At 41.0% G+C, this 25381-nt stretch overlaps 1 protein-coding gene across 3 annotated transcripts in view; it reads left to right on the top strand.

The window, feature by feature from the left end:
* Positions 1 to 25381, top strand: part of LOC131273219 (uncharacterized) — a 77530-nt gene that overhangs the window by 27277 nt on the left and 24872 nt on the right. For 2 of the 3 annotated variants that reach the window (XM_058275441.2, XM_058275437.2), the window contains exon 2: positions 7576 to 7712. In XM_058275441.2, the coding sequence (XP_058131424.1) occupies positions 7576 to 7712 (137 nt within the window). Of the gene's footprint in view, positions 1 to 7575; positions 7713 to 21506; positions 21578 to 25381 lie in introns of those variants that run through there. The other variant, XR_009180366.2, reaches the window with a different exon arrangement.

Genomic DNA, 25381 nt, shown 5'->3' with positions numbered 1-25381 from the left:
ACAAAAAGAAACACAGATTCCTATGCCGCTGACAAGAATACAGGCAGACACAGAAGAACATGCAGCGAATGGACACAGAGAGCAGACAACTGGGGCGGTGGGGGGCAGGCAGAGAAGGGGAGCGAAATAAATAAAAAATACATCTGAAAAAAAAAAGATGTCGGCAGGGCCAAGCTTTCTCTGAGGGCTCTGGAGAAGGCATCTTTCTTTGCCTCTTCCTAGCTTCTGGTGGTGACCAGCAATCCTTTGGCCTTCCATGGCTTGTAGCTGCATAGCTGCAGTCTCTGTCTCCATCTTCAAATGGACTTCTCCCCTGTGTGTCTCTTCTCCTCTTCCTAAAGGACACCTATTATGTTAGGATTAGGGTCCACACTAATTGAGTATGACCTGGTCTTAACTTGATTCCATCTGCAAAGACTCTGTTTCCAAATAAAGTCACATTCACAGATCCCGGAGGTTAAGACTTCAACATATCTTTTGGGGGGACACAATTCAACCCTTACCACAAGGCTTAAGTGATACATTGGGAAAGATTTAGTATCTCTAGAACTAAGCATAAAATCAGCTAACAGTAAAGGGCAGTGTTGGAGAACTACATAATTCTTACGCATAAGTGAGCAGAGGGTCCACTATTGCCTAGCCCTTAATGGGTACTTCGCCTATTGTTTTCTACTTCATACTGAAGTTATTTATGTGCTTGTTCAACCCTTTCCTTCAAGTGTAAATTCCCTCAGGACACACATCAGCAGCACGCATCTTCAATCCCCTTGGGCCCCACACAACTGTTCTCAGGGATGAGTGACTTGGAAGAGCTGAAAGAGCATATGGGATTTAGAGTTAAGACCTGCTGGTGTGGCTGGCAGCCTGAAACCATCTCTGAGCTTCCTTCAAGCACATTCCCTACCCCTTCTAGCCCATGCAATGGGATGCCGCTCAAACCCCAGACTGTGCACAGTGGAAAATCATCTTCCCTCTTTGCTGCCCCCTCAGATGGATAACCCACACCTGGGGCTACCATATTTTCTGAAGTAGAAATCAGAGTACTTGGACTGAAAAGTTGGGTTACTATGGGGGAAAAGGGGGCAGACTATTTGAAATAAGTACTGTCCTAGATATACAAGAATGTTAGCATTATCATCTGCAACCTCAAGTCTAAGCCAGAGCAGTTAGACTCCTTCAGAGGGAGGAACTTGGAGATGGAAGCGCACATACCTCTGCCTGCTCCAGCCCCCCGGGCCTGGAGCCTTGCTCACCTTTGCCATGTGGTAGGACTTCCCTGACATTCCCAATCCCTGCAGTGCAATGCTCTGGTTCTTGAGAAGGGGTTTCTGATTTTTTCCTCTGACTTTGCATACTGCAACTTCCACCTGCTCCACAAAAGAAGGTACGACCCTGCCTTAAAGGTAAAAAATCGTCTGCATGAAACCCTGCATCCCACAAAGGGGGATTTTGTTTAGAAATTACTAAAAAATGGGCAAGTACTGGGAAAGTGGGGCTTGCAAGCCCCTCTGGAGGACATCTCCCTCAGCAGCGTGGAGCACGGCAGTCCCACTCCCCCCATTCTTTCTAACTAAACACTCTGGAGAGCCCCACCATGCAAATGACACTGCTCCAGAGAGTCTTACAGGCCTGGCCAGCATTTTCCTGCTGATGCAGCTTTCATCTGAAGAAGCCCAGGGGCCTAGAAGTATCATAGAGGATAATAATAAGAGTACCAAAAGCCTGCAGAACTTATGAAGTGCCAGGTGCTGTGCCACGTGGATTTCATAAATTGACTCACTTAATTCCCACAACAGCTGTTTGCTGTGCATTTTATTGCCACCATTTTACAATGAAGAAATTAAGGCATAGAGAGGTTGAAAAACTTGATCAAGGGCACACAATTCAGAGGTTATAGAGCCAGAATTTGAACGCATGCAGCCAGGCTCCTGAATCCATGCTTTCAAGCACCTTATGGGATTTGTCCTTATCTTCTGTTCCCTTGCTAGCCAAACGAGGTTTATCTAGTCTTGTTCCAATAGTTCCTACTCTTCATAAACAGTAGAACCTTATGTGGGTTCTTTAAGCAGAATAGGAATTTAATAAAGGGGCTCAAGGAACCCCTGGAAGAATCAAGCTTTGAGGTTTAGGGCTTGGAGCATTCTGGGGTGTGGACCTCACAGGATTGGAGTGTAGGCAATATCAGAGTTGAGGGGAATCTCTCAATTTTTCCTCAGATGCTACTAACAAAAAATAAGGTATAAAATATCTCCAGAATATTTTGTCTACCATGAAGACCAACCTATACTCCAGCCTCCTCATTTTCTTCTTCCACAATTTTAGTGCCTGACAATTTGTATTTGAAATTAAAATAACAAATCTAGATGTACTCTGTGAGTGCAAACCTGCTACGTGTACCAACAGGAACTAATTTTGTCATAAATAATGATCACAGCAGTGGGTATCAGCAACTACAACATCACAAGAGTCATATAAATAAACTCATTGATGTTTAGAAAAATACTTCTCGTAAATTACCCAAACAAAAGCAAATAAAAGTATACGAAAATGTAAATGCAATGCAATATAAAAACTCTCAGGCTTGAGTCTTCTGAAGTTTTTTTTTTAACCAGTCCAGGGCAAAGGGATTTCTAAGGCTTCCTTTCTAATCTCCCTGGCACACATTCTCTTCTTCCTAGAAACAGCACAGAATCTAAGGACTTGGTCAGGATCTAGAGATTGCTGCTCACAAAGACCACAATTTTATAAGATGAATGTGCAAGTCAGACCTAATTTTCACATTTGATTTGGCAGTAAAGGAGAGCAGAGCGGTAATTCAAACAACATATGACTATTGGAACCACAAGAGAAAATGAAACATACTCTGGGTGCCGACTGCCAGGCAATGTTCCTAGCTCCAAAGTACAGCCTGGGGCAATGCCAGCTGATCCTTCCCCGGAAATGGAGCTTGTCCCAGCAGAGGAAGTTTGAATGACTCCATCCCACAGGAAATACTTTATTGTCCATTATGGTAAGCTTTGTGAGAAATAAAAGAATGAGTGTGTCAATAGCTGACGATCGCGAGAAGGAAGGAACCTGTTAGGAAATGATTGAAGTTCTTTCATAATCTGTAACAGATGTTCCACAACAATGTGAGGTGTTGGTGGAGGGGTGATGTATGGGAATTCTGCACATTATGTATTATTGTTTTGTAAATTCATGACTTCTCTAATCCAATTAATTAATTTTTAAAAATGATTGAGACCTGTTGATTTCTGGACATTTTGGCTAAGGCCTGGGAAGGTGGGTAAAATAATAGCTAATTAATGTATAAGTATTATATGCCAAGCACTGAGCCACTGTGCTGAGAATTTCCATGCATTAATCCTCACAACAATGTGGTCGGTGTGATGGCGGCGGTGGTTATTGTCATCCCTGCTTACCAGTAAGGAAATCAAAGGACACATTTCCTTCTGATTCTGAGCTGCCAACTCATAAAGAGAGGCCCAAAGTCTTACTTTTGATAACAACAGAGCCAAGATTTGAACTCTAAACTGTTGGACTCTAGAATCTGATATTTATATTATTCATAATATGATCAACCTTAGCATTTACATAGAACTACTACAATCTTAGGTATGTTATCTCTTGAGTGTTAAGATGCTCCATCATGAGAAGCGGCTGTGGCTCAAGCAATTGAGCTCCTATTTACCATATGGAGGACCTGGGTTTGATCCCCAGGACCTCTTGGTAAAAAAAAGAAAAAAAAAGAAAAGAAAAAAGCGCCCCAGATAGCACAGGTCCCTGCGAAGCGATGCAACAAAAAAGACGATGACCCAAACAGCTGGGAAAACAAACAAACAAAAACCAAACCAAACCAAAAAAACATGTTTAAAAAAGAAAAGACCCCATCATGCTTTGGCCTTTCTCAGATAAACGTTTGTGGGAGAGCTTGCTTATAGCTCCCCCATCCTGACTGAGAGCTCTCGTCCAGGCTTCAGAAGATGCATCTGTATATTCTAGAACAATTCTGCCCCACATCCCCAACAAAGTTCCATGCATTACCTTTCCTGAATAACATGGGAATAATCAATATACACTATCTTTAGGGATTGCACTCAAACGAACAAAGATGAGGTTGGGAATTTTAATTATCTTGTTGGCTGTGAGGGAACAAAGTTAGGGCCTAATTTACTAATAGGAACAACTCTCATTTAGTGTTTATCTTTATTCTCTGCCTTGAGACCTACCCGAATAAGCCCAGAATCCCTGGGGATGAGCTCCAATATTCAGAGTTCTGAGTTGGGAGAATCTCCTCACCATGGCCAAGGTCAGAGGATCCTATCTCTCTTACTCCTGGAGATCCCATCATATCCTCTCAGAATATTTCTTCCACTTGTCATTGGCACATTCCTTTGGATTCCGAGAGTTGTACTTTATCCCTGCCACACTGGCGGTTATGCTTCAGCTCAGGTGTAAAAAGTAGCACCTATAGAGGACATTCACATTCAGACTCAGGAAAATGAAATGTGGTCACACAGTAACCAGGTACCACCATGGATTAGTGGCCACGCCACGATTCCTAAAATCTTTGCTAAATAAAACTCCTAATTACAAACATGACCCCATCCCAAAGAAGTGAAAATAACATACAATTCAACATAGTTAATATATATTTTTAGAAAGACCAAAACTTTATGGACTTGTTACCTGATAAAAAGAAATGTTTCAAGGATTTTATTTCTCCTGTAATATCCTTCAACTACTTGCCAATCTGATTTTAGCTTTGGCTCTTCAATTCAAGTTACGTATGCTCTGGTCTCCGCTCACCACAGGATTATAATGTCCATAGACCATTTGTACAATGGCTTCGGTAGGGGCATTTCTCCTACATTGAATGAGCCTTTTAATTTTCATTTAATTTCCTGCTGCTGTTGGATGGGCTACAGCTGCTGGCAAAAATCAAAATCTAAAGTAAACCAAATCCTAAGCATTTTAGTATTACTTGGGCAATTGAATTCCTACATAAATTCTGAGAGGTGATAGTAGATTTATAATCTCACTCAAACAGAGTCTGGACCTCATAGGAAATGTAAGAACATGTACTTATTTAAGCCATATTTCCTTTCTCTTGAACCTTCCCTTAGTAAAGCTCCTCTCCCCTGCTGCCCAGAATTAGGCTCTTTGTTTACTATAAGAAGTAAAAAGTAGAGTTACATACCAAAAAATAGAACACAATAGTACTAACATTTAAAATTAATAATAAAAAGTTCTTTGAAAAATTTAAATTCCTCTGCATTGTTACAAATCTAAAGTACGCCTTCAGGGAAGCGGACTTGGCCCAGGGGATAGGGTGTCTGTCTACCACGTGGGAAGTCTGTGGTTCAAACCCTGGGCCTCCTTGACCCATGTGGAGCTGGCCCATGCGCAGTGCTGATGCGCGCAGGGAGTACTGTGCCACACAGGGGTGCCCCCCATGTAGGGGAGCCCCATGCGCAAGGAGTGAGCCTTGTAAGGAGAGCCGCCCAGTGCGAAAGAAAGTTCAGCCTGCCCAGGAATGGTGCTGCACACACGGAGAGCTGACGCAGCAAGATGACGCAACAAAAAGAAACAGAGATTCCCGGTGCCGCTAATAAGGATAGAAGTGGTCACAGAAGAACACACAGCAAGTGGACATAAAGAGCCAACAGCTAGGTGGAGGGTAGGGATTGGTGGGGGAAGGGGGAGAAATAAATAAAAAATAAATCTTAAAAAAAAAAGTCATTAAAGTAATCCTTTAGAAATGTTGACCCTGGTGGCAGGTTTTCTTTTGGCCAGTTTGTTGCTATCTTTTTACATTAGTTTCCTTTATCTTTGAGGAAAGAAAGGAATCAAAGTTTATGTATTGACTAAAATTCACACCAAACCATCACAATTTTCATTTCAAAGGATATATTAGTTTCATTTATCTTTGAGGGAAGAAAGGAATCAAACTCTATGTATTGACTAAAATTCACACCAAACCATCACAATTTTCATTTCAAAGTGCTATGTGTACCTAAACTAACAGTTTCTCCCTTTGGACACAGAAGACTCAATGTTCAGAACAATATCACTGCATTAATCATGTAACCAAAATAAAAAGGGCACTTCAGGCAAGGAGGATTGTTCTGAATGCTAATGCAATGTGGAAAATGCTGTCCTCCTAAACCAAGTGAAGTCACCCCATTGTCCACATAAACAGAGGTTTTATTTCTAATATAGACAGTAGGATTCCTGTGAATGTGAGGATCTAAGAAGCAAATAAAATAAGGCCAAGTGTTTGTGCTTTTTACATAGGCTATTACCTGACTGCACCTATACGCCAAAATATTACTTATATGAAAAAAGGCATATTTTACCTCTCATATAATGTTATACTAAGGAATTACTGCATAATATGAATTTAGAGGCGATCTCTACAACTTAAAAGAATATGATCCTCTGAGCTGTGAAAAAAAATACGTATACCAGAATTATTAAAGAAATTGAAAGAGGCCTTGAGAGTTTGCGTTATTTTGCCTAGATTGATAAGGCTTAGAGCTAACAAAAACTGCCTTTGAGAATAAAGGATTATTAAGAAGAGATTGTAGTGAACCTACCACATTTACCAATCACAAATCATTGTTATTCAAATGTAAGTTATATTGTCTCTAAACTTGAATATGTCACTGGAAAGGAAATAGAATCCCACCAATAGATGGATCTGATACAGTGTCTCCTATCAAAGTGAGTCCATTTAAACTTTAGTTTAGGCTAGTTTCAATTTCACCCAGAAAAGCTATTAACAAGAAGGAATAGAGAAGAAGCTAGAGTAGTAACCTAAAATACAAGAGAAAGACTGAGAGCAAAAGTAGATCTTTTTTTCCCTCCCCTTCCCCGCCCTCACCCCCCCACCCCCCCGCCAGTTGTCTGCTGTCTGTGTCCATTCGCTGTGTGTTCTTCTGTGACTGCTTCTATCCTTATCAGTGGCACCGGGAATCTGTGTTTCTTTTTGTTGCGTCATCTTGCTGTGTCAGCTCTCCGTGTGTGCAGCACCATTCTTGGGCAGGCTGCACTTTCTTTCATGCTGGGCGGCTCTCCTTACGGGGCTCACTCCTTGCATGTAGGGCTCCTCTACACGGGGGACACCCCTGCGTGGTGCAGTACTCCTTGCACCCATCAGCACTGCACGTGGGCCACCTCCACACGGGTCAAGGAGGCCCGGGATTTGAACCATGAACTTCCCATGTGGTAGGCGGACGCTCTATCTGTTGGGCCAAGTCCGCTTCCCTAGAAGATCTTTTTACAAAATCCAAAGGGTAGAAATAAACCTTTATTTCACTGGTGTATAAAAAAAATGATTGTACTTCTTCCTTCTCTTCTTCTTTTTTTAAAAGTCACATAAATTAGGAAATGAACAGAGAAGAGGTATGTATATAGATAGTCAGAGCGCTCCAATCCCCTGGGGTGGTCAAGAGACCTAACCACTGAGGTTACAGACACACCCTTGAGCAGGAGGCGGGTATGGGCTATTGATGTCTTTGCTTGTCTGTCCAGCTTACTTACTTACTTACTTACTTACTTACTTACTTACAGAACTGCCTCTCCTCCAAGGAGTAAGAGCCCTACAAAGGGCTACATCCTATGTGATTTCTCTTCAATACCTACTATCACTTGACCCAGGCCAATCTGAACCACTGCTGCAGGACAACATTTGTAATGAGGATTTGGAGGTACGTGTTTGTCTCTAGGTTGTTGCTTTGGTAAATACAAAAACAGTTGGGGCAACCAGGTTTGATTGTGGGTATGATGAAAAAATGGAGAAGGGGTGAAAAAGGCACAACAGAAACAAAGTCAGGCAATGTGAAGGCTTCAAAGTAGCTTGTATGTCTGAGAGGAGAATGAGCACGTGCATTCTTGCATAAGGACTACCAAATTCTTGATAAAGTCTATGATCCCTTCAACTTTTTGTGTGAGCATGAGTATTATAGAGGTAAAAGTAGAGGAATATTTTGCTCCATACAGATACACAACTTGGACAGCACCATTTACTGGAAAGATGGCCCTTTGAATTCTTTTGGTGTCCCTACAAAAAACAATTGACCCTATATGTGTAGATGTATTTCTAGAATCTGTTCTCTTCCATTGATCTGTGACTCTACTTAGGCTAATATTATAATACAGCTTTTTATAGTAAGTCTTGAAGTCAGATATTATAAATCCTTCAATTTTGTCTATATTCAAAATGTATTTGGAGTTAAAGGTCCTTTGAACTTCCGTATGAATTTCAGTACCAGCTGTCAATTACTACCCCAAAGAAACACCAAATAGTATGTTGATTGGGATTGAGTTGAATCTATATGTCATTTTGGGAAGAACTGACACCTTTATATTTTTGAGCCTTCCAATTCATGAAAATTCCCTCAGCAATTTCTGTACTTTTTATTGTATAGATCTTGCACATATTTCAAGTTGTGCACATATTTCTTGTACGTATTTCAAGTTTTGTCTTTTTTTTTTTGTTCTACTAGTTAATCTTTGAACTTACACCATTTTTAATCTCCTTAACCCCTTGTTTTCTTATTTAACATTTTCTTCTCTGGTTTATTAATTTATTTCCATATCCTCTAACACCTGTCTATGTCTATTGGCTATACAACAACTTTTTTATTTTTTTCTGCTTTTTTTCTTTGCCTCTCCCTCTTCCTACCATTATTTTCGTTGCATGATTTCTTCATAGTCATAATATATAACACATACATCAAACTTCCAACCCGTATTCCCACTTTAAAAATCAATCAATCAATCAATCAATCAATCAATCAATCAATCAATCAATCACCATTAGTCATTTTGCTAAAGTTTTCCCAGTCTTCATTTGGTTGGATGAAACTTATTTAATAAGTTCCTCAAGAAGAGCTAATGAGTGTAGAACTCCCAAAGTTCTTACATGATGAAAATGGTTTTCCTTTAGTCTTGATATTTGAAAGTCAGCTTGGCTGGTTATAAAATCCTTGTTTTACATTTTCTTTCATTGAGGATTTTTTTCCCTTTCTTTTAAAAATTATGTTCCATTTTTGCTTTGCCTTCTGTGTTAATTTTGGAAAGACTGTCAATGATTTAATTCTTTTTCCTGTAAAAGATTTTTTTTTTTAATTTTGTTTTTAATCTTTTTCCTTGTGTATGTCTTGAGGGTTTTATCTTTGTCTTTGATATCTAATAGTTATATTAGGAGATGTCTGAGTTGATAGCTCTGTGTTAATTTTTTTAGTTACCTACTGAGCCTTTTTAATGTTTGAATTCAGATCTTTTACTGTATCTGAAAAGTTTTTTGGATTATACTTTTAAATATTAGCTCAATTCCTTTTTTTTTTTTTTTAATTTCTTCAGGGACTCTGATAAGAAGGTTATTTCTTGTTTGCTTAATTTTTATTTCCACTACTTTCTTTCTGGCCTTTTATATTTCTTTCTTTATGTCATTTTTATTCCTTTGGCTATTTTCTTGCCTTTCTTCAACATTCCTTGTTCAATTTTCATTCACTTCTACTTTCATTTGGATACTTTGTAATTTATTCTTGATTTCTGAGATAATTTTGTCTGTTTCTTCTACTTCTTTGCTGAGTTCAATCAACTCTTTGTAAATTTCTCCATGCTTTTTGCCCATTTCTGGTTTTAGTATATTAAGTTCAAGGTGGTTTTTCATGTCCTCAAATGCTTATTTGAGTTTTATTTATTTATATTTGGAGTGTAGATTCTGTGTTTTCCTGCTTCATAGTTGTTTATTAGGGTGTGTGTCTAGGGGGTGGTGGTAATTTTCCTTCATGTGAATTTTGTTTTCCCATTTTCAGTAATAGTTTTCTAAGGAGTTTTCTTTTGTTCATTTATATGTTAAGAGAGTGTTTTACAAGATTCTTGGTTTAATGGTGCCCTTTTATGTAAGCCTAATAAAGTCCAGGAAATTTTGCAAGTTTGTATTCGTTTCCTTCCTTGTTTTGGGGTGGGGAAGAGGTTGTGAGTCATCCAATTTTGTGTTGCAAGAACCTAAATTGTCCCCTTTTTCTTTTTATTCCCTTTTGCTCCCTCATTGCCAAAAGGCACTTCTTCCTCTCTGCCTATATTCTCTCATAGAGGCCGTGGGTTTAGAAGACTGTTCTTTTATATGGTGCCTGCTGTATTAAATATCCTTACCCCTTCAGATTCCATGGGGTGGGATGGTGAAGTATTGTGACGCTGAGATTTGTTAAATTTTGTCTTTTTACTTACAGTTATTTAGCAGTGTATTCTGTCTTCAAGTGGTGCTGAGATTGAGGCTTTCAGTAGAATTTTTGTAGTTGTGAAGAATTTTTGAAGTTGGATTGATAACTACTAAACCTCCATTGACTTTAGCTACCCAAAAGTCTGTGATTCTATTTAACCTTTTTTTTTCATTTCATTTTTCACAATGTTGCAAATATGGAGAAATATAATTGATCAGTGTATGATGGACTTGAATCCTGTGACCTTGCTAAATTCATTTGATAGTTTCATGAATTTATTTGTAGATGCCTATGTACACAATTATGTTGTCTGTGAATAAAGATGGCTTTACTTCTTCCCTTCCAATTTGTATGCCTTTCACTTTTTTTTATCTTACCTTAGTGCACTGGTGAGGTTCTCTAGTAAATATTGAATAAAAGTGATGATAGAAGGTTTCATTGCCATGTTTCTCATCTTGTATGTGTGTGGGGGGTAGTCAGTTTTTACCATTAAATTTATTTGCTGTAGGTTTTTAATAGAAAAACGATCAGGTTAAGGAAGTTCTGTCTTATTCCCAGTTTGCTAAGAGTTTTTATTATGAATTGATAGTGAATTTTATCAAATGTTCATTCTACAACTGCTGAAATGAATATATGGTTTTATTCTTTATTCTATTCATATGGTGAATGACAAATTTTTGTATGTAATAATAGTCAAAATATTCAATTTAATTCCTAAAATAAACACTGTCTCATCATAATATATTATACTTTTATGTATTTCTAGATTCAATTTGCTAATATTTTGTAAGCAGTGTTTTAGCTGCATTTTTCAAATTTTCTTCTGGTGTTTTCATTTTCTTTTGTTTTCTAATATTTTTAATTTCCCTTGCTATTTCTTCTTTGACTTACTGCTTTTTTAGAGACATTTTGTTTACTTTCCAAGAATTTGGGGTTATTCAAGATATCAGATTGTTAACGATTTCTTATTTAATTTCATTGTATTCAGAACACATATCCTGGGAGGCAGTCTTGGCCCAATGGATAGGGCGTCCGCCTACCACATGGGAGGTCTGCGGTTCAGACCCCGGGCCTCCTTGACCTGTGTGGAACTGGCCCATGCGCAGTGCTGATGTGCACAAGGAGTGCCCTGCCACACGGGTGTTCCCCGCGTAGGGGAGTCCCACAGATGGGGGGTGCGCCCCATAAGGAAAGACACCCAGCGCGAAGGAAGGTGCAGCCTGCCCAGGAGTAGCGCCATGCATGTGGAGAGCTGACGCAACAAGATGATACAACAAGGGGAGGCGCAGATTTCCAGTGCCACTGATAAGGATGGAACCCGTCACAGAGGAAGATTCAGCAAATGGACACAGAGAGCAGACAACTGGGGGGGAGGGGGGAGGGAGAGAAATAAAAAGAAAAAAGAACACATATCCTGTATGATTTTAATCTTTTGAAATATATAGAAGCTTGTTTTATGGCCCAGCATATGGTCTATATTGGAGGAATTTTCAAGAAAATATATTATGTAGTTGCTGGGTTGTTATATGTAGAGTTATATAACACTCATTTATGTTAAGGTAGTTTGAAAGTGGTGTTCATATCTTCTGTATCATTACCAATTTTTTCCCTCATAATTCTATCAATTATCGGCAGAGGTTTGGTAAATTATCCAATTATGATTGTGGATCTATTTCTGCATTTAGTTTTGTCCCTTTCTTTTTTTAAATTTATTTCTCTCCTCCCTCTACCCCCCACACCCCCACACCCCAGTGTCTGCTCTCTGTGTCCATTCACTGTGTGTTCTTCTGTGTTCACTTGCATTCTTGTCAGGCGGCACCCGGAATCTGTGTCTATTTGTTGCATCATCTTACTGCATCATCTCTCCGTGTGTGTGGTGCCACTACCTGGCAGGCTGCACTTTTCATGTGGGGTGGCTTTCCTTGTGGGGCGCACTCCTTGCACATGGGGCACCCCTATGCGGGGGCACCCCTGCATGGCACAGCACTCCTTGCATGCATCAGCACTTAGCATGGGCCAGCTCACCACATAGGTCAGAAGACCCTGGGTATCAAACCCTGGACCTCCAATATGCTAAGTGGACCCTCTATCAGTTGAGCCACATTTGCTTCCAGTTTTATCACTTTTTTTTTTAAGATTTATTTTTTTGAGTTTATTTCTCTCCCGTCCCTCTCCCCCCCAGTTTTCTGCTCTCTGTTTCCACCCCTGCGTGGCAGGGCACTCCTTGCACGCGTCAGCACTGTGCGTGGGCCGGCTCACCACAAGGGTCAGGAGGCTCTGAGTTTGAACCTTGGACCTTCCATTTGGCAGGCAGACGCCCTATCCATTGGGCCAAATCTGCTTTCCCTTTATCACTTTTTAATTCAAGTATTTTGAAACTCTATCAGGCAAATGTGCATTTTTAACTTTTATATCCTTCTGATGTTTTGACCATTTTTATCATTATTAAGTATCCTATTTTTTCTCTACTAATACTCCTTGTCTTGAAATCTATTTGTCTGATATCATTTTAGCTTTGCCAGCTTTATTATGCTGTTACCATGATATACTTTTTGTACATTCTTTTACTTTTGTTTAAAAAAAACTAGGCTTATTAAGATATATCTCACATATCATACAATTCATCCATTTATGTGTACACATGGTTTTAAGTTAATTTACAGATATGAGTAATCATTGTCACAGCCGATTGTAGAACATTTTCATCACCTCATAAAGAGATCCTATTTTCTTTAGCTACAACCCTAGAATCCCATTCTCCAGCCTTAAGAAACCTCTAATCTACTTTCTGTCTCTATAGATTTCCCTAATCTAGACTTACATGTGAATGGAATAATAATAGGTGGATTTTTGTGATTAGCTTCTTTTCCTTAGTATAATATTTTTAATATTCATCCAAGTTGCAGCATTTATCAGTACTTCATTCCTTGCCTTGGCCAAAAAATATTCCATTGTATGGCTATACCACATTTAGTTTGTCCTTTTGTCCACTGATGGATTTGGGAGTAATTTCCACCCCTGGATATTACATGTAAAGTTGCTGTAACATTTGTGTACAAGTTTTTGTGTGCACATATATTTCTGCTTAGAAGTAAACTGCTAATATTGCTGGGGTTCTCTTCTGTTTTGGTTTCTTTGACTGCTTAGGCAAATACCAGGCAATGAGTTGGCTTAAACAATTGAATTTTATTGGTTCGTTGTTTGAAGCTAGGAGAATTTCAAAACTGAAGTATCAGTAAGGCAATGCTTTTTTCCCCAGAACTGGCATTGTGGGGCTGGCTGCCGGTGATTGTTGGTCACATGGCAAAGCACATAGCGGTCTCTCCTGGCCTCTCCTTCTTTTCTGGGTTCTATTGATGTTTAGCTTCTGGCTACTCCCTCTGTGGCTTTTTCTTTCTGTGTTTACATTTCATTCTGCTTACAAAGAATTTCAGTAACAGGGTTAAGACCCACCCTGATTGCAGTGGGCCACACCTGAACTGAAGAACCTCATCAAAACATTGTGTTTACAATGGCTTTACCCCCACAGGAATGGATTAGGTAAAAAACAAGTTATTCTGGGATTCATAGTTTCAGATGTGAGAATCATTTTTTCTATTGCTGCTTCAAGATTTCCTTGTTGTCTGTGACTTTCAGCATTTTTACTTTGATAAATCTGTGGCTCTCTTTGTATTCATGCTTCTTGGAGTTTATTGACTTTCCTGAATGTGTAGATCATTGTTTCTCGATTAATTTTGGAAATTTTCTACCATTATCTCTTCAAACACTTTTTCTGCCCCCTTCTCTCTCACTTGTCCTCCCATTACATGTTTGTTGGTGTGCTTGATGGTATTCCACATTTTTCTGAGGCTCTGTTCATTTTTCTTCATTCTTATTTCTCTCTGGTCTTTAGCTTGCCTAAGCTCTATTGATCTATCTTCCTGTTCACTAATTCTTTCTTACTCCAGTTCAAATCTGCTGTTGAGCCACTCTGGTGAATTTTTAATTTCAGTTATTATAATTTTCAACTCCAGATTTCTATTTGGTTCTTTCTTTATATAATTTCGATCTCTTTGTTGATATTCTCTAATTAATTAACATTTTCACCATACCTTCCTTTACTCCTTTAATCATGCTTTTCTTTAATTCTGTACATATATTTATAATGGCTGATTTGAAGTTGTCTGTTAAATCTGACTCTATCTGCTTACTCTCACAGGCAGTTTGTATTGCCCTCCACTCCAGTTTATGTGGCAGACTTTCCAGTTTGTTTGCACGCTGCATAATTTTTGTTGGAAAAATACACATTTTAGATAATAAGAACATTTAGATATAAGAACCCTGGTTACTGATGAGTTAGGATAGTATAGTGAAAAAATGAAGGTGGCTCGGTCTGGCAAATAACATGGCTGGCAGACCACATGGCTGTGAAACTTCCTGAAGGGAAAGTGGCTGGAAAGATCCCATGAGCCCCTGGCCATGAGATCTTCTTTGCAACTCTTTCCATAGTCAAGGGGAAGCCCTCGATACTTTCAAACAAAAGACCGTCACCATTGCCTCCTGAGAGTTAACAGATGGGTCAATCAATCAGAACAGCAAACAGCTGGGGCCACACCCCGACATTATGAGGAGGGAGGAGTAAAAGTCTGAAAAAAGGCCTAACCCGGGGCCCCATGTGCAGGACTCACCCTGCAGCATGCCTGCAATCCATATCTTTGACTGTATATTCTTTGCTTGTTTCTTAATAAACACTTTACTCCCTTGCCTACCCTATGGCAGGTCCTTAAATTCTTTTATGTGACTTAGGCCAAGAACCTAGAACCCCAGAACCCAGCGCATTCTGCTAATTTGGCAAGCTGAGCAGGGAGACAAAAAAGGCAAGTAATGCTCACCATCCCACACCAAAGATGGGTAAGTTTTGTGTTGTTGTTGTTGTTTTAATATATTTTTAAAAGATACTTTGGGAAGCGGTTGTGGTTCAACTCATAGAGCATCTGCCTACCTGACCTGTGTGATGAGCTGGCCCATGCACAAGGAATGCCGTGCCACGCAGGGGTGTCCCCCACGTAGGGGTGCTTCATGTGCAAGGAGTGCGCCCTGCAAGGAGAGCCAAGCAGCCCACCCAGGAGTGGCACCACACATACAGAGAGCTGATGCAGCAAGATGACACAACGAAAAAAGTGACATAGTTTTCCAGTTCCACATGACAAGAATGCAAGCAGACACAGAAGAACACACAGTGAATAGACACAAAGAGCAGACAATGAGGGGGTGGGAGGTGGGCAGGAAGGGGAGAGAAATAAATAAAATAAATCTTAAAAAAAAAAAGATACATAGATCACACAAAATGTTACATTAAAAAATGTAGGAGATTCCCATATGCCCCACTCCCCCACTTTTCCCACATCAACAACTTCTTTAATTAGGGTGGTACACTCATTGCGTTTGATGAATACATTTTGGAGCACTGCTACACAGCATGGATTGTAGTTTACATTGTAGTTTACACTCTTTCCCAGTCCATTCAATAGATTATGGCAGGATGTGGTAACTTTTTTGTTTTTTGTTTGTTTGTTTTTAGTATTCTGGTTGCCTTGCCACTTTGCTTATGTAAGGTAATTTATTTTTTGGCACTGAAATTTAAATTTTATTTATGTATTTTTAATTTATTGAAGTATATCACTCATACATGAACACACATAAACAGTAAGTGTATAGTAAGAGTTGTGAACTTACAAAACAAACATACATAATATCATACAGGGCTGTCATATCTCACCCTATCACCAATACCTTGCATTATTATTAAACATTTTTAATTAATGATTAAAGAGCATCCTCAAAATATCACTACTAACCAAAGTATTTTCCCTCCAACCCACCCGATCATTATTTTTATGCCATTTATACATGAACATACATAAATAATAAGTATATAGAAAAAGTTGAGAACTTATGAAGCAAACATGCATGACATCATACAGGGGCCCTATACATCAACCCTCCAACACCTTGCGTTGACACTCTTGCATCTGTACCATCAACCACAATTCTCATCCACCTCTGGGTTTACTATGCTTTTCAGTTCCTAGATTATTCTCTAGCATTCTGTCAACTGGCATTTATATCCCTAGACTACCATTTCCAGCCATTTGACTACCAAAATTTATAAACTGGCAGTTATTGACTAAAATGTGTTAACATCAACTCTGTACACTTCCACACCTCCACAGTAAAGTCAATCAAACTTCTACAATCAAACATCAGCAGCTCATCTCAGTCCTCCTTTAAGAATCCACCACCTACCACCAGGACTTGAAGATATTTCCTACGTTTTCTTCAAGAAGCACTTTATGGTTCTTGCTTTTATATTTAGTTTTTTTAATTCATTTTGAGTTAATTTTTTTATAAGGTATGAGATAGGGGTCCTTTTTCCTTCTTTTGGCTATGGATATCCAGTTCTCTCCACACCATTTGTTGAATGAACTGTTCAACCCAAGCTGGGTGTCTTTGAAAGAGTAGTCAAAATCACTTGACCAAATATGTGAGAGTCTGTTTCTGAACCATCAGTTCAGTTCCATTGGTCTATATGTTGGTCATTATGCCAGAACCATGCTGTTTTTATGCCAGTCGCTAGGTAATATGATTTAAAATCATATTATGTTGTTGGTTAAGTTTATTCCTGAATATTTGGGTTTTATCTGTCATATTTTATTTTCACCACTCTTTGGACACTTTCAGTTACTTTTATTGATATACTCTTCATTCCTAGATTCTCTTCCAGGCCTCTCTCTCCTGTATTTTCTTTTCAGGCTCTAGCACACCCTTTAGTAATTCCTGTGAAGTTGGTCTCTGGTTACAAACTCTCTCAGTTTCTGTTTTTCTGTGAATATTCTGAACTCACCCTGGTTTTTGAAAGACAAACTTACTGCATGAAAGATTCTTGGCTGGCAGTTTTTCTCTTGCAGTATGTTAAATATATCATACCACTGTTTTCTTGCCTCCATGATTTCTGGTGAGATATCAGCACTTAATCTTATATCCCTTATATGTTATGCATTGCTTTTCTCTTGCTGCTCTCAAAATTCTCTCTTCATCTTTGACATTTAACATTCTGATGAGTATGTGCCTCGATGTTGGCCTATTGGGATGGGAGTACGTTGTGCTCTTTGGCCATGGATATCAATGTCCTTTAATAGGATTAGGAAATTTTCTACCATTATTTCTTCAAATATTCCTTCTGCCCCTTTTCCCTTCTCTTCTCCTTCTGGGACACCCATGACATGTATGTTTGCATATCTCTTGCTTTCATTTAGTTCCCTGAGACTTGATCACTTTTTTCCATTCTTTTCCTCATCTGTTCTTTTGTATGTTCAATTTTAGAGACCATTTCTTCAAGCTCACCAGTCCTTACTTCTGCCTCCTCAAACATGCTATTATATGATTCCAGGGTATTTTTATTTCATTTATTGCACCTTTCATTTCCATAAGATCTGCTATTTTTCTATGTATGCCTTCAAATTCTTCTTTATGCTCACCAATGTCCTCTTAATGTCCTTAAGCTCTTTAGCCATCTCATTGAATATATTAAGGAGATTTGTTTGAACATCTGTGATTAGTTGTCTCAACTCCTTTATGTCATCTGGAGGCTTGGCTTGTTCCTTTAACTGTGCCATATCTTCTTCTTTCTTGGTGCAGATTGTAATTTTTTGTTGGTGTCTTGGCATTTGGTTTATTAGAGTATTTATTCTGGGTGCAATTTCTCTCTGTAGTTTAGGGCTTCCTACCCTTTCTCCCTTGCTGGTTGTATAGTAGGAGCCAAGGATGTAGTTGGTGCTATAAACTGTGGAAACTCTAGCTGTCCTCATTGCCCCAGGGCCTCATGAAGCTTCTCTCAACTTTCTCCTTTGCCAGTGGTGGGGACAGAGCCACAGCTGTGTGGAATAATCCAAGTCTTGAAGGCCAGGCTTTAGTTACCCAGAGAAACTGATGAAGCTTCACAACCCTTTCTCCCCTGCCTGGGGCAGGGATGGAACTGCAGGTATGGGCAGAAATCTATGCAGTGCAGGTCCAAAATGACCACAGTTGTCCCGGTAGACTTCTGATTATTCAGTCTGTGCCAGCCAAATGTACCTGCAGTTACCTGGATCAGCTGTTGTAAGGCCCACCAGCTTCCTCCCTGCTAGAGGTAAGGCTGAGGCCTAGATTAGAGCTGCAGGTCAACCTCGTTGGAGAAACTGGTCTTACTATTATTGTGATTTTCAGTCAGCCGGGCTTTCCCTCCTGCTGTGGGCAGCATGAAAATGGCAGCCACCATTGGCTTGGGCAAGTTCAAACTTTAGCTGTTCTTAGGGTTATACCTTACCCAGCTGAATTTACTAATCAGTAGCTGAAATTGGTCACCAACTGTCTCTTCCTCCCCTGTTTCTGGGAAATGGAACTTTCAATTCCAGCCACAGAATAGCTCCTGGGATGGCTTGTGCTGCCAAAGTAGGATCATCACCAGCCTCTGCGGTGTTGCCTGTAGTTTTCCTGAGAGGCTGACACAGGTTCCCCCAGCTTCCTCCCTGCCAGAGGTGGGGCTGGGCCTTATGCTAGAGCTGCAATCTGATCTAGATGGAAAGAAGTCAGTCCCCACCAGCACTGTGATTTTCAGTCCATCCCACTTCCTCTCATGCCAAGCATGGATTTAAGATGGCGCTTACTGACCTCTTTCTGCCTTGGACAGATTCAAACTTTGGCTGTTCTTAGCATGATACTTTAGCCTGCCTAATTTTCTAATTAGTAGCTGAAGTTGGTTCCCAACCATCTCTTCCTCCCCCGTTTTTGGGAAGTGGGGCTTTCAATTCCAGTTGCAGAACAGCTTGTGCTTGTGCCTCCAGTGGAGGATGGGCATCAGTCTCCATGGCATGGAGTGCTCTACTTATGAATTTTCTCTGCAGATGGGTAATCTGCTCCTTCCATTCCTTCAAGGATGTTGCAGGATGCTCTTCTGGTCTCCTGGAACCCCCATACAGGTGCTTCAGATAGCTCTGGATATTTACTAACTGCTCTATAGCTGGAGCTGACTCTAGGAATGCCTTACCCTGCTGCCGTCTTACTGGTTGACCCAACTGGTGAGTTTATAATTAAAGACTGTCATGCCCTCTTTTGTTTTACTAGTGAGGCCCCTGAGAATCTCATCATGGGCTGTGCCTGGAGGGTTTTCCTTATTCAGCCCCTGGGAAGCCCTGAAGTTCCTCTTAATCCATTAACTCCAAGAACCCCTGAGACTGTGTGCCTGTAAGCCACAGATCAGTTTCTGCTTTTTTTTTAAAGATTTCTTTTTATTTATCACCCTCTATTTTGCACTCACTCTGTGCTCATCCTTTCTTAGTTTCTGCTTCTTTTTCCTTTTTTTAAAGATTTATTTTATTTATTTCTACCTGCCCCGTTCCCTCTGTTGTCTGCTCTCCATGTCCATTTGCTGTGTGTTCTTCTGAGTCTGCTTGTATTCTTATTAGGTGTCTCTGTGAACCAATCCTGGGACCTTCTCGAGTGGGAGAGAAGTGATTACTCTCTTGCGCCACCTCAGCTGCCCTGTTCTGCTACGTCTTCTTATGTTCTCACCCCTGTGTCTCTTGTTGCATCATCTTCTATGCCAGCACTCCACACCAGCTGGCACTCCTGTGTGAGTCGGCTTTTACTGCACGAGGCGACATTCTCACACAGGGCAGCTCTTCTGCACGGGGCTGCATTCCTGCATGGGCTGGCACTTCACATGGGCCAGCTCGCTGCATGGGCCAGTTTGCCCTAACCAGAAGGCCCTGGGCATTGAACCCTGGACCTCCTATATGGTAGGCAGGAGCCCAATTGGTTGATCCACATCTGTTTCCCAGTTTCTGCTTCTTTTTTTTTTTTAAAGATTTATTTTTTATTTATTTCTCTCCCTTCTCCCTCCCCCAGTTGTCTGATCTCTGTGTCCATTTGTTGTGTGTTCTTCTGTGACCACTTCTATCCTTATCAGCGGCACCAGGAATCTGTGTTTCTTTTTGTTGCGTCATCTTGTTGTGTCAATTCTCTGTGTGTGTCGTTCCATTCTTGGGCAGGATGCACTTTATTTCATGCTGGGTGGCTCTCCTTACGGGGCGCACTCCTTGCGCATGGGGCTCCACTATGTGTGGGACACCCCTGCGTGGCATGGTACTCCTTGCGCACATCAGCACTGCGCATGGGCCAGCTCCACACGGGTCAAGGAGGCCCGGGATTTGAACCTTGGACCTCCCATGTGGTAGGCGGATGCCCTATCCATTGGGCCAAGTCTGCTTCCCAGTTTCTGCTTCTTAACTTACCTCTCAATGTCTGGTTTAACTGTAAACTCAGTCCCTGACAGTTGCCATAAAATGAACCCTCTCTCACAGTCAACCTTTCTAAGACCTTTGCAAGAGCAGGCTAAAAGAAAAGTTTCACGCCAGTCTCTTTTCTAGGAAGGATTGTGCAGCTTGGTAGCTTTGGTCTGGGACCCAGGTCCGGACAGCTCCCAAGACCTAGTTTGCCATGGGGACACCTATAACATAGCTCTGAGCCCTCAAGATGTTGAGAACCAGAGCAGCAGCTCTGAACATCCCCCAAGACTTAAATAACTTGGGCGCTTTAGTTTGGAGACTAAAAGTTCAGTCAAGCTGGGATTTGCTGACAGACTTTTTATTTCCATTCCTCACTGGAACAATGGGTGGTTTCTCCAGCATTCTAACAGATTTCCATCAGGGTATCTTCTCAGGAATTTGGACAATTTACCTACTGATGGTCTGAAAAGAAAGAGGCTTATCTTTTCTGACACACCACATGGCCGCAGTATGGCTGAGAGTGGTCTTTGCATGAGACTCTGAATTCCAGTTAAAACTGTGTAAGAGAGAAGACAGACAGACCTGAGGACAACAGACCACGTGGTCATGTCTTTTTTGAGGGATGGGGAAATGCACTAGCAAAATAGTAAACTAGAAGCTCAGGGAAATTGCTCAGAGGCAGAAACCCAGCCAGTTTGTCTCAGATATGCATAGAAAGCTGCAGAAACTTTCCCTGGACCCCCGAGCTTCCATTAACTCCCTTTTAGATACCATCTTCTCAGTTTTCAACAACTGATACCATGCAACCAAGATGGAGAAGGTAAGGAGCTGTGGGCGCAGGGCCTGGGACAGGCTAACCTGTTAACTGTCACCTTTAAAGGCACCATCACCTTAGGGTTACCTGAATCCAGGCTTCATATCAGCAGGAACCTGGCCCAAGCTACCTCTCCACCCTGACCAAAAGGGCCTTGCCCCAGCAGAGATGGAAGGGGCCTGAAGCCGCTCATGAACCATCAACCAAGACCCTTGATGTGCCAGGTGTGATTCCTTTTTTTTTTTTTAAATTAAAGTTAATAGATCACATAGAATGTTACATTAAAAAAAAAAACATAAGAGGTTTCCATATAACCCACACCCCAACCCCATCATTTTTGTAAATTGTATTTTCTTGAAGATGCATACATCACAAAAAAGGTTACATTATTAAAAAACATGAGGTTCCCCTATACCCCCATCCCCCCACCCCTCTCCTCCCACACTAATAATCTCCCCCATCATTGTGGCACACTCATCACACTTGGCGAACACATTTTGGAGCACTGCTGCACCACGTGGATAATAGTTTACTCTGTAGTTCACACTCTCCCCCAGTACATTCAATGGGTTATGGCAGGATATATAATGTCCAGCATCTGACCCTGCAATATCATTTAGGACAACTCCAAAGTCCCAAAAAAATGACCCCTCATCACATCTCTTCCTCCCACTAGGGAGTGGGAAGTTGCCCTCAGCGACTACTGTGGTCACTTTGTCCCCATCAATGATACAATTTCTTCTATTAGTAGTCATAAAAGTTTTATAGTAGAATATCAGTAAGTCCACTCTAATCCATATTTTATTCCTCCATTCTATGAGCCCTGGGATAGTGATGTCCACTCCACCTCTATATTGAGAGGAGGCTTAGATTCCACATGGATGGATGCAATTCTCCTGCTTGCAGATGTAGGCACTTTTGGCTCCATGGTGTGGTGGTTGACCTTCTTCACATCCCTGTTAGCTGGCCAGGGTAAGTCCAATGAACCAGAGAGTAGGAGTTGCAACTCTTTTGAGGCTCAGGGCCCAGCTGGCACACAGACAGTCCAGAGATTCAAGCCTCCAATGCAGCACCAAGCACAGGTTCAGTAAAAGTGACAGAAGAGGCCTATGTAGAAAGGTCACATCTGAGTCCAACTCCGTCACACTCAGGGACACAAATTCCAAGGTAAGGCCCACTGACATGGTACTGAGCTCCAGAGCTATCTGCCATGACCATATCCCTATGGGCCTCCATAGCCCTCAGGAGAATCAGTGCCTGGGGTTGTATCCACTTTGGCTGTTTCTGGGGTCCTCCTGAGGAGTGCATAAGCGTAACCCTTCTGATGACCTCCTGACTCTTTTTTTTTTTAAAGACTTATTTATTTATTTATTTCTCTCCCCTCCTCCCCCCACCCCCCATTGTCTGTTCTCTGTGTCTATTTGCTGCATCATCTTTGTCCACTTCTGTTATTGTCAGCGGCAGGGGAATCTGTGTCTCTTCTAGTTGTGTCATCTTGCTGCATCAGTTCTCCGTGTGGGCAGCACCATTCCTGGGCAGGCTGCACTTTCTTTTGTGCTGGGTGGCTCTTCTTACAGGGTGCACTCCTTGCGCATGGGGCTCCCCTACGCAGGGGACACCCCTGCATGGCAGGGCACTCCTTGCGCGCATCAGCACTGTGCATGGGCCAGCTCTACGTAGGTCAAGGAGGCCTGGGGTTTGAACCGTGGACCTCCCATGTGGTAGACGAATGCCCTAACCATTGGGCCAAGTCCGCTGCCCCTGACTCTTTTTTGAAGACTCTTAGCCATATAAACTCATTTGTCTTTGCCATTTCCCCCTTATATTCAAGATCAAAAAGCAGTTTTTAATACATGATCCTACATGTGGGCTGAGATATTCTGCTGGTCCAAGTTGACCCTTTTATTCAAAGTCTTTTTCTACTTACATCACCAGCTGGTGCCAGGGAGGCTCATCCCCAGGAGTCATGTCCCACACTGAGGGGAATGTAATGCATTTACATGCTGAGTTTGATTTAGAGAGTGGCCACATTTGAGCAACATGGAGGCTCTCAGGAGGTAACTGTTAGGCACCCTGAAGCTCTAGGCCTAGTTCATATTTCAGGCACACAGGCTCATAAGCATAGTCATCCGTATCAAGGGCTCATTGTTGGAAAATCCTTTGTTGGTCTTTGCCATTGCACTTGGGGGACTCTTGCTGTTCCATTGGGGAATGTGATGGAGCTCCCCTGGCTAGGAACTCAGCACTCCCTCAGTTGTTGTTTGTAACTGTTATCCAAACATTTTTATGTCCCCTATTTACATGCCCTGGAGAACTCCCTCCCAACCATGTGCCCTCCCATCAATAACACCCCACACCAGTGTTACTCCCCTGCCATTACGAATCTCTCTGTGGTCCAAAACGTCAACAGTGAAGCCAAATATATTACCAAATTCAATTCATAGGAAAATGAAATATAGTGATAAGTTTAAAGATTAGAAGTATACATACTAATTTAGAAATACTAAGATAAAATAAAAATAAAGTGGTGTATTAATAAAAATGAACAATATTATGAAGATTTGTTTTTAACGTTTTGCCTTTCATCACTGTAATACGTGTTGCCCTGTATGTACAGTGTCAAGGCACTTTCTTTCATTTCATCCTCAGTATCTACACCCATTCCTTTTTTAAAATTTTTTTCTAATTTTTAATTTTGTCCAAAAAGTTTTAGATCACAGTAATTCACATATACAATATATGGACTCCCATATATCCAATATCAAACCCTTTCCCCCTTCCCCAGCAATGATCTTTTTACATGTCCATGTTACATTTGCTGCAGCTGATGTACAGATTTTGAAGCATAGCTTTCAAACATGGTTCCATTTTGATTTACATTATGTTTTATATTTTAGACTGTACAATTTTCTAAATTTTTAGTTTCCTGATGTTTTACATTATGGTTTACATTTTAGCTTATAGACTTGTATACCTTTTTGGTGTACGTTAACATGTCCTATATCCATCATTACATGATCTTGTGGAGCACTTCCTTTGCCCCCCAGTTGCACACAGTGACAGTCAATCTTCACTACTTGAGGGACCAGATTTACAGATACTTGCAACAATGTTGAGGGCTTGACACACTAGACTGCCCTAACCCATGGGGAGCTACCAATTCTCTTGAGGGACACAATTCTCTCCATTTGAGAACATCAGGTCTCCCCAGGACGTGGGTACACCTTCACACTCATTGTATGGTCTCCACCCAATGATTTAACACACTATGACAAACTGAGCACTCACACACTCCCTAGCAGCCTGCCCCTGTGCCAGATGCCCCCCCCCCCCCGCCTCCCGTAAGCACCTTAAACATGTAATCCTTCCTTATCATATTTTCTAAAGAATTTTCTCAACCTTATAGTTTCAACCATATACCTGAAATTCTCCCATATTCAACTGTTCCCACTGGCCTTCCCCCCAATTCCTTAGGCCATCTGACCCATCCTCTCAACCCTAGTCCCCCTCAAGACTGCAAAGCTCCACCCAATGGTATCCCTATGCCCCTATCTTATCTTTTCCCTGTACAAATACTTACCTCCAGCTTATCATAGACTTCACCCATGTAGGCATCAGCACACAAACTTCCTCTTCCCCCTCCCCCCCCCAAATTCCTTTAAGCCTATCACTCAGTCTCTAGTTCTCTGAGACAGCTTGGTTTGCTTGTTTCATATCAGAGGTCATATAGTATTTGTCCTTCAATGCCTGGCTTGCTTCACTCAACATAAGGTCCTTAAGATTCATCCAAGTTATCACATGTGTTTGTACTGTATTCCTTCTTATAGTTGAGTAATATTCCACTGTATGTATATTCCACATTTTATTTATCCATTCATCTGTTGATGAGCATTTGGGTTGATTCCAATTTTTGGCAATAGTGAATAATGCTGCTATGAACATTGGTGTGCATATACCAGTTTGTGTCCTTATTTTCAGTTCCTCTGGTTATATAACCAGCAGTGGAATTGCTGGGTCATATGGCAAAT

This window comes from Dasypus novemcinctus, chromosome 2 (assembly GCF_030445035.2).
Source record: "Dasypus novemcinctus isolate mDasNov1 chromosome 2, mDasNov1.1.hap2, whole genome shotgun sequence".
Taxonomy (NCBI): domain Eukaryota; kingdom Metazoa; phylum Chordata; class Mammalia; order Cingulata; family Dasypodidae; genus Dasypus; species Dasypus novemcinctus.
This window is presented reverse-complemented; position numbering and strand designations above follow the sequence as displayed.